General features: G+C 50.6%; 5 protein-coding genes across 8 annotated transcripts; 2 read left to right on the top strand and 3 right to left on the bottom strand.

The window, feature by feature from the left end:
• Window positions 1-774: 774 nt before the first annotated feature.
• Window positions 775-3852, bottom strand: LOC108078922 (coiled-coil domain-containing protein 6). The gene is made up of 5 exons (XM_017173068.3): window positions 3274-3852; window positions 2681-2798; window positions 2529-2619; window positions 1552-2463; window positions 775-1484 (listed from the first exon to the last, which is right to left on the bottom strand). Exons 2-5 carry the CDS (start codon window positions 2794-2796, stop codon window positions 993-995), a joined length of 1611 nt encoding a protein of 536 aa, XP_017028557.1. The 5' UTR covers window positions 2797-2798; window positions 3274-3852; the 3' UTR covers window positions 775-992.
• An 80-nt stretch (window positions 3853-3932) lies between these two features.
• Window positions 3933-7891, top strand: LOC108078844 (ribosome biogenesis protein BMS1 homolog). 2 transcript variants are annotated; one of them, XM_070285979.1, is made up of 3 exons: window positions 3933-4157; window positions 4211-6015; window positions 6074-7891. In XM_070285979.1, the coding sequence occupies exons 2-3, from the start codon at window positions 4221-4223 to the stop codon at window positions 7768-7770; spliced, it is 3492 nt and encodes a 1163-aa protein (XP_070142080.1). In that variant the 5' UTR covers window positions 3933-4157; window positions 4211-4220; the 3' UTR covers window positions 7771-7891. The 2 variants fall into 2 exon arrangements, with proteins under 2 accessions (XP_070142080.1, XP_017028428.1); XM_017172939.3 differs by having other exon boundaries at window positions 3933-6015.
• Window positions 7892-7921: 30 nt separating this feature from the next.
• Window positions 7922-10511, bottom strand: LOC108078845 (inner centromere protein A). The gene is made up of 5 exons (XM_017172940.3): window positions 10227-10511; window positions 9633-10145; window positions 9307-9532; window positions 8467-9249; window positions 7922-8392 (listed from the first exon to the last, which is right to left on the bottom strand). The coding sequence occupies exons 1-5, from the start codon at window positions 10298-10300 to the stop codon at window positions 8123-8125; spliced, it is 1866 nt and encodes a 621-aa protein (XP_017028429.1). The 5' UTR covers window positions 10301-10511; the 3' UTR covers window positions 7922-8122.
• Window positions 10512-10800: 289 nt separating this feature from the next.
• a10 (antennal protein 10) lies at window positions 10801-11741 on the bottom strand. Of its 3 annotated transcripts, none has more exons than XM_070285194.1 (3): window positions 11595-11741; window positions 11271-11515; window positions 10801-11214 (listed from the first exon to the last, which is right to left on the bottom strand). In XM_070285194.1, exons 2-3 carry the CDS (start codon window positions 11500-11502, stop codon window positions 11006-11008), a joined length of 441 nt encoding a protein of 146 aa, XP_070141295.1. In that variant the 5' UTR covers window positions 11503-11515; window positions 11595-11741; the 3' UTR covers window positions 10801-11005. The 3 variants fall into 3 exon arrangements, with proteins under 3 accessions (XP_070141295.1, XP_070141294.1, XP_017028385.1); XM_070285193.1 differs by having other exon boundaries at window positions 11567-11723; XM_017172896.2 differs by lacking the exon at window positions 11595-11741 and having other exon boundaries at window positions 11271-11552.
• Window positions 11742-12275: 534 nt separating this feature from the next.
• Fit2 (Fermitin 2) lies at window positions 12276-15128 on the top strand. The gene has a single exon (XM_017173036.3). The coding sequence runs from the start codon at window positions 12625-12627 to the stop codon at window positions 14776-14778; it is 2154 nt and encodes a 717-aa protein (XP_017028525.1). The 5' UTR covers window positions 12276-12624; the 3' UTR covers window positions 14779-15128.
• Window positions 15129-15268: the final 140 nt, after the last annotated feature.

The following is a 15268-nucleotide window of genomic DNA, read 5'->3' as shown; positions in this document are numbered from 1 at the left end:
TTTTATTTATAATTTAAATTAAACAAGAAAGAAAGCTAACTTCGGCACGAGCATTTGATCTTTAAGAATCGATCCATTCTGGTAAATTTAATAGAAAAAATAAAAATAAATATATAAGAGTTGTATTTATACATAGCATATAATAATAGTATTAATTTTCTTACCATTCCAATGGCAACTTTATGATATAGTAGTCCGATCTGACCCGTATTCCCGTTATACACTTTTGAAAATAGAAAGAAGATAATCCCTTGTTAAGTAAACATTAACTGAACAATTTTCCGAACTTTTGATGACTATAGACATCTATAAATCACCTTATCGATATATAAAATAGGGCTTCGTGTTTTGATTTAATTTTAAATTGTTGAACTTTATTTTTGTTGGCTTACATATACATATTTCAAAATTTTTAGGCCCACATGCAAAGGAAGCGTGGGAAATTGGTTTCGACATGAATAGAATTCACCGTTTATATAAATTCATACGATCTGGCTGGCGTGTGCTGTCCATACTCCTCCATACATCTTCTATATTCTCATTATCTGGTGTAATATTCACTTAACCTTAACTGGAACCGAGCGAAAGTAGAAAACATTCAAATCTTAAACATTAGCGTTAAATATTCGTTCGCCTAGGAATTCCGATATTAAAAGGCTTGGTTTTACGAGATTTTGATCAAATAGAACATACATATACATATTAACCATTTATAAATGAGGCGACTTTGAGCCGGGCCTTGGAGAAGAAGCTTACCATAGTTACTTTCTCATATTTCTTTCTTTTTTTTTTGTTTTTTTTTTTTGTTTTCTTTGTTTTGTGTGTTTTTAAGTTTTCTTAAGTTTTTCCTTTGTTATGTTAGTTTCGTTTAACTGGTTGCTTGCATGCGTGCGTTGTGTGTTTATGAGTAGCAGAGTGTGTTGTGTGTGTTTGTGTAAGTGTGAAAATATAAGTCATGATTTTTTGGAGCAGCTGCCTCCGGTATTGTCCGCCTAATCCTTGCAGGTGGACGTGTCCATGGGACTGGCCGGCTGGATAAAGGCCGTGGCCGCCGAGCTGGGCGGATTGGTGGGCGTGAACGCCGACAGTGAGGAGTTGCTGCTGCTGCTGACCAAATTGCCGCCGCTGGACGAGTTGTTCAGGCTGATCATGTTGTTCATCAGGTTTGACGACGACGAAGAACCACTGGACGTGCCCGTCAGCTGGCCCAGCATACCGCCGCCGCCAGCCAGGAAAGTGGCACTGCCGCCGCCCGCAGATGGCATCGATCCCAGGCTTAAGCGCTCACTGCCGCCGCCCAGATTTGAGAGGAAGCCGCCTGCGGCGTTCCCAGCTGATACGGACGCCGACGAGGAGGAGCTGGCGGGACCGATGATGCCCAACAGTGGATTCGTGGTGGTCAGCACGTTGGGTGCGGAAGTGTTTAAGCCCAGCATGGGCGTTGGCAGTGCTGGCTTAATGAAGCGCTCGCTGGCGCGACGATTCTAGCGGGTTTAGAAGGAAACCATGGTTAAGGTAGTGATCAGAGGATTATCTACACTAAATACTCACCATTAACTGGCCACAGGCATAGCAGCGGTTTTGGCCCGCCGTGCCCGGGCTAAGGGGACGGCTGCTCGAGGGGCTGTGGGAGACGGGACTGCTAATGGTGCGCTGCCTCTGGGCACTGGCCGCCGAGGCAGCGGCTGCTGCAGCTGCCGCCGCTGCAGCCGACGAGCCGCCAGCCATGAGACTTTCGTTGTAGAAGCGCTCCTCGTCCATCTCCAACGAGGACTCAGATTCTGAGAGGTGTCGGCAGAGGGCTTCGCGGCGCTCCACCTCCTGCTTGAGTTTTCGCTGCAGACGGGCATTCTCCTCACGAATGGACTTCTCCTCCAGTGCATACTGCTGCATCTTGATGGTGGTCTCCTTCTGGGCGGCAGCGAGATTGGCGCGCAGACGCAGCACTTCAGAGCGCAGGTTCTGGATGTGAGCGCTTAGGCTGGTGGCAGTGTCGCCGCCATTGGCGTGGGCATTGTTCGTGATGTCGCGCGGAGTGGTCGGATCAGAGACGGGCTGATCTAGCTTGATCTGCAGTGACCGCTTCTCGGTCTCCAGCTTGTCCATGCGCTTCCACAGCTTGTTCACCAGTGCCTCCTGCTCCTGCTCCAGTGTGTTCTCCAGCTCGACCATTTCGCGACGCAGCTGCTCGAGGTTGGTCTGCTTGTTGTCCGTCTCTGCCTGCAGCTTCTCGATCTTGCGCATCAGCTTGTTCACGAGGCACTCTTGCTCCTGCTCGAGGGTCTGCTCTAGCTTGCATTTCTCCTGCCGTAGCTGGTCCAGCTTACGGGACAGATCATTGGTCAGGCACTCCTCCTCGCGTTCGTAGTGATGCGCCAGTGTCTCCTTCTCCTTCTTCAAGGCCTGAATCTTCTTAAGCAGAGTGTTCGAGATGTACTCCTCCTCCTGCTCGGCTTTGGCTTGCTGTGGAGTTGAAGAAACCGATTTAAAATATGTTATCTTTTTCAAGGAATTCAAGTTTTACTAACAATTATGACCGAGGCCTGTTTGAGGCAGCGATTCTCCTCCTGCACCACCTTGCACTTGGTCTTGAAGGTGTCCAGTTCGGCTTTCAGCACTCTGTATATATAAAGACTCGCATTAGCAGGGAGAATGGGAAGCTAGAAGCTACAATACTCACTTGTTTTGCTGGGTGAGCGACTCGATCCGCTTTTGGAGCTGCTCCCGAGACACTGGGCTAGGTGGCAGCATGGTTCCGCCATCCAGGGAGCTCTCCGACTCACAAGGACTCTCCATGTCTGCAAAATGAAGGGTAAGTGACTTTTTTAAGCATATATTATAGGGAACCAATGTATGCAAGTCCGCAGAGTACACATATATGTATATATAATGTGTATATATGATATGTGGTGTCTGTTCTTTATTGTTTTATTCGGCGCATTCGTTGGCGAACAAAGAATAAAGAACGAAATCGGTCTGTGGCGCTGTGGTTTTGGCCCTGAACCGATAGAAACATTCAACCTTCAGCTGCGAGGTGCCTTCTACATCTGCCACTGATGCATCCGATGGCTTGATGCAATTTTTTCGGAAATCAATAGAAGGGCAAGGTCGGCGGCAGCAGAAGACCTGAAAACTGGCAGGCACCACCCACTCAGTGGGCCATCCTCCCCAGCTGCCGCCTCCTCCTTTCACCTCCTTTACTGTGTGAAAGCCGGTCGAAAATCTCGACTGGGTCTTTCCTTTCCGGATTTTCATGGTTTCACCTTTAGTTACCTGGCTTTTGTGTTGCTTCGTCGCCTTAAAAGACTTTTGCCTTCCGTCTCCTCCTCTCCTCCTTCCTTCGGCTTCGCCCTGTCCCTCTCCCACTCTCCCGCTGCACCTCTCCTTCACCGACTCTGTCTCACACACTGTGTGCCAGGGCGCTGTGGCTTTTCACGTTTTTCACACTTTTCCCCAACGCTGCGCTGCTTGGAGGGGAGCTATGCAATTTCGGAAGCTTCAGCGTCTCTTTAAGGCCTGCCGTCGCGTGTACGAAGCATTTTGCACGATCCGATCCAATAAAATTAATATCAAATTGCGAAAAATTGCTTCCACAGTGCAATAATGTGACCGTAAATGGGGCGAAATACCGAAAAAGCGCTCACCGAGAAAAGCCGCTAGCTGCTCCTGGCTGGTGATGGCAACTTGGAAAATACTGCTAGAGATGGGAACGTGACTTATTTTGGTATTACCATTATCAGGAGATATGAATAATTAATTCTATAGATCCCTAGATACCTATCACAGAATATACAAAATTATAAAATTTAGAATATTGAAAATAACTTTTATGGCTGATGATATTTAATAAATCGTGTTGTGACATAATTAGCGAAGAAGTAAAATAATACATTTATGATTTAACATATGTAGAGTTTTCCAGGAAAACTTTTCCTTATAAAACAGAATGACTGCAATTTCGGCAGCTGAAAATTATAGTTACTCTCTTCCGTTAGATTAAGGCCCACCGACCTCAACTGCAGAAAATGACTTTAAATTCTTTTTTTAATGTTGGTGTTAGTATTTAAATTTAGTGTTAACGAATTTCAGTATTATTCCGCTACTACAAATTCCCTTGATATATTCAAACTGTAAAAGGCGGTCACATTGTCCAACACGTGCGTAAACAGCGAAACGGTGAAGATAATTTTGATAATTTAAGCAATTTAAGCGCTCTAACGATGGCCGACGATGCCGGCCAGGACAAGCGCAAGCAGCACCGCGCCCCCCAGTCCGGCGTGAAGGCGGACAAGAAGAAGGAGAAGGCCAAGAAGGACTCTAACCAAAAGGAACCGGAGCTAACCGCGCGCCAACGGAATCCCAAGGCATTTGCCATTAATTCGGCACAGCGGGCGGAAAGGAACTTTCGGCGCAAGGAGGATCTTACGGCCAAGAAACAGCACATTCCGGTGGTAGATCAGACTCCAGATGAACCGCCACCGGTGCTCATTGCCGTGGTGGGCCCGCCCAAGGTGGGCAAGACCACGCTGATCAAGAACCTCATCAAGAGCTTCACCCGAACGAATGTGACGGATATCAAGGGTCCCATCACCATAGTGACCTCGAAGAAGCGCCGGATCACGCTGCTGGAGTGCAACAACGACGTAAACTCTATGATCGATGTGGCCAAGTGCGCGGATCTGGTTTTGCTGCTCTGCGACGCAAGCTATGGCTTCGAGATGGAAATATTCGAGTTCCTCAACATCTGCCAGGTGCACGGCATGCCCAAAATCATGGGTGTGCTCACCCACCTGGACATGATCAAGAACCCCAAGCAGCTGCGAAAGCGCAAGAAGGAGTTGAAGCATCGCTTTTGGACGGAAGTCTACGATGGCGCCAAGCTCTTCTACCTTTCCGGCCTGCTCCACGGCGAGTATTTGCGCAATGAGGTCAAGAATCTGGGACGATTCATCTCCGTTATGAAGTTCCGGCCGCTGCAGTGGCGCGGTGCTCATAGCTATCTCCTCGTGGACCGGGTGGAGGATGTCACGAACACAGATCGTGTGCGCCGCGATCCGAAATGCGATCGCGAAGTAGTCCTGTACGGCTATGTGCGCGGTGTGGCCCTCAAGCAGGAGCATATGGTGCATATTGCCGGCTTGGGCGATGCCCGCATCGATGAGTTGAGCGCCATTCCCGATCCCTGTCCACTGCCAGGCACGGAAAAGAAGCGCAGTCTGCTGGAGAAGGAGCGCTTGCTGTATGCTCCCATGTCCGGAGTCGGTGGCATTGTCTACGATAAGGATGCTGTGTACATTGAGCTGCAGGGCTCGCACTCGCACAAGGAGCAGGAGCAGAGCGCGGAGGCTGCGGAGCAGGCAGAACTTGTCAGCAAGCTGATTGACAAGAAGGCCACCATTGACGAGCAGATGGAACAGCAGGAATTCCGTCTCTTCTCCGATGCCAAGCCCATCAAGTCGAAGGATTTCCGCAACGACATTGAGGAAGAGGAGGCGGAGGAGGATAGCAGCGACGATGAAGAGGATGAAGAGGGCGAGGACTCCGGTTTGGAAGCTGCTGGCAGTTCGGAGGAGCAGGAAGAGTTCGATGCGGACGATTGGCGCGGCGAAAACAGCGAGGCGGAGGAGGAGGCTGAGGACTCTGATGCCGCTTCCTCTGGCGACGAGGAGTACCAAAGTCTAGGAGGCGTCAAAGCCGCCAACGAATCTGACTCGGACGATGAGGAGGCCCGTGTTATGGCCAGCAATATGAGCTGGAAAACGAACCTGGCCCAAAAAGCACGAGATGCCTTCCTGCAGCGTCACTCGGAGTCCAAGAACCTGATGCGCCTCGTCTACGGCGTCTACAATCAGAATGAACGCAGCCGACAGGAGGCGGAAGGCGAAGAAGACGCTGAAGACTCTGAGGAAGAGTTGGGTGGACTCTTCCGGGTGGCAGCTAAGAAGCAAAGTCAGCAGCAGAAGGACAAGGACATTCAGGATAAAGATGAGCGCTGCTTCTTCGAGTACCAGGGTGGTAAGTAGCTTTGTTTTTTAATTTATGGAGTTTATAACTGACCTGTAATCCCTTCCAGATGCCACCCGTGATTGGCTGTCCGAGGAGAACAAGGCCCTGATCAAGAACTGCTTCGTGACCGGCAAGTGGAAGGCCAGCGAGGATGCCGAGAATCTGCTCAAGATGGACGACATGAGTGATGCCGAGAGTGAGGTTTACGGTGACTTTGAGGACCTCGAGACGGGCGAGCAGCACAGCGGCAAACCCAAGGCAGAGGGCGAAGGAGAAACCGATGAAGAGGGTGCGAAGCCAGGGGAATCTGCAGGAGCTACCAAGCGCAAAATGACTCGCGTGGAAGAGGAGAACCTCACCAAGGCCGAACTAATGGCAAAGAAGCTCAAGCTGAAGGCCAAATTCGATGCGGAATACGATAACAGTGGCGAGGGCAAGGGAGAAGAGGACAATGGCCGCATCACCGGGGACCATTCCTTCTACGAGGACCTCAAGGCAGAGGCTCAGCGACAGAGTGAGCTGAACAAGAGTGAGTTTGCCCATCTGGACAACGAGTTTCGCATCCAGATCGAGGGCTACCGGCCGGGGCTTTATGTTCGCCTGGGATTCAAGCAGCTGCCCGCCGAGTTTGTGGAGAATTTCGATGCCAGCTATCCCGTGCTGGTCGGTGCCTTAAACATGACCGAGGAGAATGTGGGCTACGTCAACTGTAAGGTGAAGAAGCATCGCTGGTACAAGAAGATCCTCAAAACTGGCGATCCCCTCATAGTTTCGATGGGCTGGCGCCGCTTCCAAACGGTGGCGATTTTCGCCAAAGTGGAGGACAACTTCCGGCAGCGCTACCTCAAGTACACGCCCAACCACGTTACCTGCAGCATGACCTTCTGGGGTCCGATCACTCCACAGAATACGGGCTTCCTAGCTCTGCAGACGGTGCGCCAGGATCAGGAGGAGATGCAAAGGCTGGGCTTCCGGATAGCGGCCACGGGCTGCGTCACCGAGCTTGACAAATCCTCGCAGATCATGAAGAAGCTTAAGCTGGTTGGGCACCCCTTCAAGATCTACAAGAAGACCGCCTTCATCAAGGACATGTTCAACTCGTCGCTGGAAGTGGCCAAGTTCGAGGGCGCCAAGATAAAGACGGTGTCCGGCATCCGCGGCCAAATCAAGAAGTCCCACCACACGCCCGAAGGCTCCTATCGCGCCACCTTCGAGGACAAAATCTTGCTCAGCGACATTGTCTTCTGCCGCACCTGGTTCCGTGTGGAAGTTCCCAGATTCTATGCACCCATAACGTCGCTCCTCCTGCCGCCCGAGCAGAAGAGCCAGTGGCAGGGCATGAAGACGCTGGGCCAGCTGAAGCGAGAGCGGGCCCTGCAGAATGCCGCCCAGCCCGACAGCATGTACACGGAGATTGTGCGCAAGGAGAAGATCTTCCGGCCGCTGACCATACCCAAAGCCCTGCAGCGGGCACTGCCCTACAAGGACAAGCCCAAGCTGGGGCCCGAGAATCCCAAGCAGGCGCTGGAACGCGTGGCCGTGATCAACTCGCCGTACGAACAGAAGGTGGCCAAGATGATGAAGATGATAGCGACGAACTACAGGCAGAAGCGCAATCGCGAACGCCTGGAGACGAAGAAGCGCATCAAGAACTATCGGGAGCAGAAGAGCGAGAAGATGGCATCCAAGGAGCGGCGCCAGAAGGAGCTGCGCAAGAAGGTGTCGCGGGCCATAAGCAAGATGCGAGGGAAGCAGTCTGCCTAGAACTTTGTGTTTTCCGAGAAGGTAAGACTCCTTCTTGGATATTTTGCTGTATAGAAAATAGGTATAAACAAAATAAATAAATTTTAAATTTCAAAAATAAAGAAAGATATTTCAAAGTTTCCCAAGACCCAAATAATAGCTTAAATTTGACTACATTTCAATTAGAATTTACTCAACGCCCGCTCTTCCGACACTGGAGCAGTTACAGAAATCGGTGGCATAGCCTTCCGCCACCGTCTGCTGCAGCTGCTCCAGGAGGGAAAAAGCCGGTCTCAGTTTTTGGAAAATATATAGATAACGCAACACCGCTTAGGGACTAACTTTGTTGTGGGAACTAACATAGTGTGGCGCCCTAGTCCTGGCTCTTGTTGTCGTCGATCGTCTTCAAAGCGGCCAAGAGAGCATGCTTGCGGCTGCCGGTCATGTGGCTGCTGGCCGCCGCTCCGGTGGCAATGCTGTTCCGCTTCTTGGACGCCGGATCATCGCGCATATTGCTGTTGCTTGCCTGGCGGCAGAACGTCTTCAGGAAGCTCTCGCGTTCCTTGTAGTCATCGGAGATCTGCTTGCGCAGGCTGGACATGTTATCCTTGAGGCGTGGAGCCCGAATGCCGTTATCCTGGGACTGGAAAACAAAACAAAATACGGAAATTGTAAGTTAATATTATAGAGAAATTCCAAGTGCCTCGAAGACCTCACCTCTTCATCGCTGCGCATCGTGTTCTGGCCGTCCGTCTCCTCGTCCTCTTCCTGCGACTCTTCCAGCAGATCCCCCTCGCTGCTCTTGGCATCCAGATAGGAGGCATATTTCAGCAGGCTGGCATCGTTGGCATCACTGTGCTCCTCGGGATCCTCTGATCCCTGTTCGCACATCTTGGACATCAGCCCGTAGGCATCGGCATTGTCCTCCTCATCGCCGGCAGGCTCGTAGTCATCCTCGTAGTCGTACTCCAAGGACTTAAGCGACGCCTGCTTGGGCTTGCCCTCGGCGGAAGGTATCTTGATCAGGCCACCCGAATCTCGACGCTTGCTGGACGGAATGCTGTCCGTCTTGACAGCAACCACGCGGTGTCTTGCATTGCCACTCTTTCCAGTGGCGGTCAGTGGCGATTTTGCCTGCGCCGAGAGCACTTGGCTTAGGGTGGAGCGACTCTGGTTCGCGACCATCTTGGCCTTGTTGTTGGCCGGCGGCAAGGTGAGCTTTCCGCCACGTCCACCAGCTGTCTGTCGCTCCGGCTGGGGAGTCGGCGGGGTGCACGGCGCACTCTTGTCCTCCGCCTCGTCCTTCTCAAAGTCGAAGTACGTGTCCGACTCCAGGACATCCGTCAAGGCGTTGAACTCCATCTGGCTGTTCTTCTCGATCGCCTTGTCCAGCATCTCCAAGGATTTCTCCAACTTGTCAATCTTGTCCGGCTCCTCGCCTACGCCGCTTAACTTGGTGCGGCGGCCTGAGGACAAGGGATTCACCTTGTCAGTGCCGAGCTAGGATTAGATTTCCTATTTAGTTCCTGACCCACTCATGGTCCCATTTGTACTCACAGTGTATTCCTCCAGCTTGCGATAGCCGCTAATCTCGAGCTTGGACTTCTCCAGCTTCAGCATCACCTCTTTGCACTTCTTCTGCTCGTTAAGGAGCTGCTGGCGGAAGTTCTTGGACTCCAGCTGGATCTTGCGGGCCATCAGCTTCATGTCATTGTCCTTGTCCTCGAGGCGCTGCTCCAGGGATCGTAGCTTCTCCTGCAGCTTCTGGCGCTCGTCAAGGTTTCTGGATAAATATAGGATAAGGGATCAATTAGTAAGGAGCTTAAACAATAATAATTAATAATAAAAAATAAATTAAGCTACAAATCATTAAAAACACATACTTATCCTTGTTGAGCTGACTGTAGTGCTTGTTCTGATCGCTCAGCGACAAAATAATAGCTTCCTTTTGCTTTAGTTTCTGCTCCAGATCCTTGTTAATCGCCTGGAGATTGCGGTGCTTGGTCTGCCAGACGCGCAGCTCCTCGGCGTGCGAGTGCAGCAACTGTGGCAGCTCAGCGTTGTTGGACTCATATTTGTTCAGCGCCGACGACTGGCGGTTGTGGAGCGTACGAAGCATCCGGTTCTCATGCGCCAGATTGGCTATCTCCGCCTGGGCATCGGCCAGTTGGTTCTGGAAAGTCTTGGCGCGCAGATTCCTCGCGGACATGACACGCTGATGGATCTCACTGTGATTCTGTGCCGAGGCCACCATCGCTGGCTGCCGGAGACTACCGTTGCTGGAAGCCTTCATGCTACCACGATGCTGCTGGGGTGGTTGCTTCCGCTGATAGATCAAACTGGCCGATTCCCGGGAGCTGGCCGAGAACAGGCTCTCACAGCTTTTGGCCGAAGCTCTGCGGGGTGTAGTTGGAGGAAAAAAAGATTGGATTTCATTGGTGTCCTCCCACAGTTGGAGGAGGGTTATCTACACTCACGCCATCTGATTTTTTTGACTCAAGCGAGGTATTGCCGAGCTAAAGGATGTTGCCGGCTTGCGCGGCGATACCATCTAAGATCCGCCTCGTGCTCCGGAAGGATTTAAGGATGGCTCCACGAAGGCTATTTAATTTTTCAGAGCCTGATACGGATGTTTAGAGTGTAGGGTAGCAAATTGACACAGAGAGAGAGAGCTAGCCGGTGCGAGGCGATGCCGATGTAAAAATGTTACTGAAAAGCCTGTGACTGCTGCTGCTGCTGTGGTTACCCCGTTTGATGTTTGTTTATTGTTTGCTCCGCCGCCTGCTGCGTTGTTGGGGTTCAGTTTGGACCTTAGTCCTGGGTCCGGACCAGTAACTGGTTGTCATGGCGACGTCGATAGCTCCGACTATCGAATGGGGAAGTCATGTTCTTAGGGACAGCCCTCTAAAAGGGGTTTATTGGTCTAGAAAGTAATATTAATACAAGTCTTTAAATTATTCCAGGTAATATTAAATGGGTTTGAAGTGTAATAGTTAGTCTTCAGGATAAATAGCCTTAACCTGAACAAGTACTTCCCATAAAGTCAAAATATTGCTTGCAAGTATTTATTATCTATGCATTTAATATTAATAGGAAATGTTGTTTACAAACTAATTTCAACATTAAACAGTAACTGCAAATTATTAGCTCTAATAATATATATAAAATATGAATTATTATCAAATTTAAAACAATTGTAGCTTGTTTCTTTTGTGCACAAATAAAGGTTAGTGTAAGATAAGTAAGGAATTACGCTTTATGATGAAACTGAAGCTTGTTCAGCGGCACTAGCCTTCATCTTCTGGTACTTGATGCGATAGGTTCCCTCCGGATCGTAGATCTTCTCCAGTCGCTCCCAGTCCGTTGGTCGGTTGTCAATGAGATGGGTGGTTACCTTCTCGGCCCCGTAACGCTGCTTCTCCGTACATTTGGTGCAGTCGGTCATGATGGCATCGGGTAGGATTTCTACAAGGCATAATTATAATATTTTCAAACTAGAACTCTATCCTGCTGAATCTCACCCTTCAGCATCCTGCCATCGGGCGTACAGGGACCTGTGCCCTCCAAACACTTGATATAGTTGATCAGGAGCCGCTCTTGGTTCAGGATCTCATCCAGGTCCACGTTGTCGAACTTGTTGTCGTAGGGCGCCTCTACCATCGGCGCTGAGGAGGTGGCCGGGGGATGAGGCATTCCTTCCACGCGGCAGAGCACCGTGCACATCAGTGCCAAGGCCACAGATGCGTTCCACATGACCAAACGGAGGCTGGAGCGTCCCATTTTCAAGTAATCGTATGCTGTTAATACCTTCACTCACCTGGGCTTTTATAGGTGAACTTACTGACCTGCGTGCCTCAGTCCAATTTGGTTAATGCCCAATTGAACTTGAATTAAGTCAATTTAATTTGATTACCAGAAAAGTCCATGGAGTTAGCAGGCAAATGTATTTGAAACTGAATGGATTTTATTCTTATTTGTTGTTTTTTAAACAAAAAGGAGAAAACTATTAAAATAAAACTATAAAACTACTTTGCTATTAGCTTAAGCCAGAGTATATAGAACGTCCAGCAATGGATACTCCAAACAACAAAATTCAGAAACTTCAAAAACACTTGAAATATATAAAATTTTAAGTTTTATTTGGGAAAATTCAAATTAAAAAATTTTAAAAATAAAAAAGAGGTATATAAAAAATAAATTAAAATTCTAAAACCTATGAAACATTTTTAAGTGCACAAAAAATGAAGTTTAAAAAGGGAAGGAATCGTTAGCAATCGTTAGTCAGATTATAACGGTACTTTGTGGTTTTCTTCGACCTTGAAAAAGCTTAAAGAATAAAAAACACTTGATAGAATGTGTAAATAGCTTTGTTGTGCTGTTATATCAGCTTTATATGTTTATATTTTACTTATTTTTTACTTATACCGTTATATTTATCTGGGAATAACTTTCTTCAAAAAATGGCGCTTTCCTGTTTAGTGTTACCACATTTTATGGCATGGCAGCCCCACTGGCCCGGTACCTGCTAGCCGCAGTTTCAGAACGAGTTGGCAGGCCGCGTGATGCTGAGGCGCTTTCTTTTTCAATGAGTTTTCTTTAATTGCTCCATTTACGCAAGTAACCAAAATAGATGCAATTGCCCACATCCGGAAACATTGCGGCCTAGGCAACGCGTCCGCCATCCAGTGACTGCCCGTGGATTGGGTAACCGTGCGGGAAATGCCAAAAAGGCGACCATCTGCGCGGCGATCTCGATTTCTCGAACGTTTCGCGACGTGGGCGCCCCCGCCCCCAACACCAAGGACGACCTAGAAACGCCCAGACAGCGCCGATAATCTAGCACAGGTGACATCAGACCGGGAGAAGCACATCACCATGATCCACGTCGGGGAGAATTCGTGGAATCTGCGGATCTTCATCACGGATCTGGCGCTGGAACGAACGATGCGCGTGCGCGGTGACCAGCACATCGGTGGGATTATGCTGCAGCTGGTGGATCCGGAGAATCCCAAGGACTGGTCCGACCATGCGCTTTGGTGGCCAGCCAGGAACGTGTGGCTGAACCGGACGCGCCTAACGCTGGACCAGTGCGGCGTCCAGGCCGACAGCCTGCTGCACTTCACGCCCATGCACAAAATACTGCGCGTGCAGCTGCCGGATCTGCGGTATTTGGACTGTCGCGTGGACTACTCCGTAAAGACCTTCGCGGCGGTGGTCAATCTGTGCAAGCAGCTGGACATTCGCTATCCGGAGGAGTTGTCGCTGTGCAAACCGCTGGAGGCGGAGCACCTGAAGCGGAACTTTGCCCAGCTGCCGCACCAGAAGCGAGTGGCCATCGCCGAGCCGGATGGCACCAGCTATCTGCAGCCGGCGGCCGATACCAACTCGTTTGTGCCCATCAGTGCCTCCTTTCACGGTGAAAGCGGCGGCAGTACTGGCAGCCTGGACAAGCCCTCGGCGCCGGGATCCTTTTTCTGCGCTCCGCTGTCGCCGCACAATCATAGCAGAGGACGCTCGCCCATGGCCTCGGCCTCGCCATCTCCGGGAACGTGGAAGCAGAGCCAGTTAGGTTACGCCACCTACGACTCGTCGTCATCGAGCTTGGGTGACTTTCAGGAGAATTTGGCCAGCTCGCCGCCCACGCCATGCTCAGATGTCCGGGCACAGCAGTTGCGCCCCAAGTCGCTGGTGGAGAAGGCGCGCCTGAATGTCGGCTGGCTGGACTCATCGCTGTCCATCATGGAGCAGGGCATCCGGGAGTACGACACGCTGTGCCTGCGCTTCAAGTACTTCACCTTCTTCGACCTGAATCCCCGCTGCGACCAGGTGCGCATCAACCAGCTGTACGAGCAGGCCAAGTGGAGTGTCCTCAACGAGGAGCTGGACTGCACCGAGGAGGAGAGCCTGATGTTCGCTGCCTTGCAGTTCCAAGTCAACCATTGCGTGGACTCGACCCCCACGAGCGGTGGAGCCGTTGATTCGGGCATTGAGACGTCCAGCCAGGAGAACGACAACGACGATGAGATTGACTCGGCGCTGAAGGAGCTGCAGATCACTCTGGAGGGACCGAATGGCGGAGATTCGGTGAATATTACGCGCATCCCCGAGCTCTCCGACTACCTGCGCTACCTGAAGCCGCAGAGGTTCACGTTGCGTGGCTACAAGCGCTACTACTTCACCTACCGGGATCTGCACTTGCATCTGTTCAAGAACGCCGAGGAGTCGCGTCGCGTGGCTCCGGCTGTCAGCATCAACCTGAAGGGCTGCGAGGTCACCCCCGATGTGAACCTGTCGCAGGGCAAGTACGCCATCCGACTGGAGGTCTCGCCGGAGGGCCGGCACGGGCCCAACAGCGAGGTGTGGATACGCTGCGAGAACGAGCAGCAGTACGCCAAGTGGATGGCGGCCTGTCGACTGGCGGCCAAGGGAAGATCCCTGGCGGATAGCTCGTACGAGAGCGAAGTGGATGGAATACTGTCGCTGCTGCAGATGCAGCGACCGGTGCACGGAGTCCACCTGAGCATCGATCCGCGGTCCGTAGAAGCCGGGGACTACCTGTCGCCCAAGACCCTGCGCCGGCTGTCCAACAAGGCGGTGCAGCGGATCCTGGAGGCACATGCCAACGTCCGAGAGCTGAACGCCTTGGACTCGAAACTGAAGTACATACAGGCCTGGCAGTCCCTGCCCGACTTTGGTGTCACGCTGTTCATCATCAAGTTCGACGGGCACCGCAAGGAGGAGCTGCTGGGCGTGGCCCACAACCGGATCATGCGCATGGACCTGAGCTCGGGGGATCACGTCAAGACCTGGCGCTATAACGCCATGAAGGCCTGGAACGTCAACTGGAACATCAAGTGCATGATGATCCAATTCGAGGACGAGAACGTGGTCTTCTCCTGCCATTCGGCCGACTGCAAGGTGGTGCACGAGTTCATCGGCGGCTACATCTTCATGTCGATGCGATCCAAGGACAACAACCAGATCCTCAACGAGGAGCTCTTCCACAAGCTGACGGGCGGTTGGTCCTAGGAGCTATTTCTTTCGAATTTTATCGTTTCACCTACTTGTTCGTTTGAATTTTGTAAGGATGAAGCCAATGTTATAATATATGATATATATTGTTGACCTGACCCGTGGCCTCGATCCGCGCTAACCAACTGATAGACTCACAACTTCAATGCAATCTCGTGTTTTCACGTTCAGCCTACCACTTATGTAATTCGTTGTAAACTAATCTTGTTGATGATTTTTAACCGCGAAAATCGCTTGCCAAAGGCCTTTTTGCCTGCCTAACTCTAAAACAGACTTAACCGTGGCCTTTGCAATGTTTTTGTATGACTAACTTTTAAGGATACAATAAATAAATATGCCTTACAATATGAACAAAGCGTTTTTATGGGTTTCTGGTGTTATAATTGTTATTAAAATATTTGTTTCACATTAACGTTTCATCAGAGTGCGCTGACAAATATAGTACTGCGGTTGTGTGCAATCTAAATCGTTCATCAGACGTAAGGGA

Source organism: Drosophila kikkawai, chromosome 3L (genome assembly GCF_030179895.1).
Source record: "Drosophila kikkawai strain 14028-0561.14 chromosome 3L, DkikHiC1v2, whole genome shotgun sequence".
Classification (NCBI taxonomy): domain Eukaryota; kingdom Metazoa; phylum Arthropoda; class Insecta; order Diptera; family Drosophilidae; genus Drosophila; species Drosophila kikkawai.
The sequence above is the reverse complement of the archived record's forward strand: the minus strand, read 5'-3'. Positions and strand labels throughout refer to the sequence as shown.

Excerpts from the sequence above, each read along its gene's own strand:
- LOC108078845 (XM_017172940.3), bottom strand. The coding sequence starts at position 10,300 with ATGGTATCGCCGCGCAAGCCGGCAACATCCTTTAGCTCGGCAATACCT. Across the intron at positions 9,533-9,632 it reads AGTCAGCTCAACAAGGATAA|AAACCTTGACGAGCGCCAGA; the intron begins GTATGTGTTTTT and ends ATATTTATCCAG. Across the intron at positions 9,250-9,306 it reads GCAAGCTGGAGGAATACACT|CTCGGCACTGACAAGGTGAA; the intron begins GTGAGTACAAAT and ends ATCTAATCCTAG.
- LOC108078922 (XM_017173068.3), bottom strand. The coding sequence starts at position 2,796 with ATGGAGAGTCCTTGTGAGTCGGAGAGCTCCCTGGATGGCGGAACCATG. Across the intron at positions 2,620-2,680 it reads TCGCTCACCCAGCAAAACAA|AGTGCTGAAAGCCGAACTGG; the intron begins GTGAGTATTGTA and ends TTATATATACAG. Across the intron at positions 1,485-1,551 it reads ATGCCTGTGGCCAGTTAATG|AATCGTCGCGCCAGCGAGCG; the intron begins GTGAGTATTTAG and ends TAAACCCGCTAG.
- a10 (XM_017172896.2), bottom strand. The coding sequence starts at position 11,529 with ATGGGACGCTCCAGCCTCCGTTTGGTCATGTGGAACGCATCTGTGGCC. Across the intron at positions 11,215-11,270 it reads CGATGGCAGGATGCTGAAGG|AAATCCTACCCGATGCCATC; the intron begins GTGAGATTCAGC and ends TATGCCTTGTAG.
- LOC108078844 (XM_070285979.1), top strand. The coding sequence starts at position 4,221 with ATGGCCGACGATGCCGGCCAGGACAAGCGCAAGCAGCACCGCGCCCCC. Across the intron at positions 6,016-6,073 it reads CTTCTTCGAGTACCAGGGTG|ATGCCACCCGTGATTGGCTG; the intron begins GTAAGTAGCTTT and ends AATCCCTTCCAG.
- Fit2 (XM_017173036.3), top strand. The coding sequence starts at position 12,625 with ATGATCCACGTCGGGGAGAATTCGTGGAATCTGCGGATCTTCATCACG.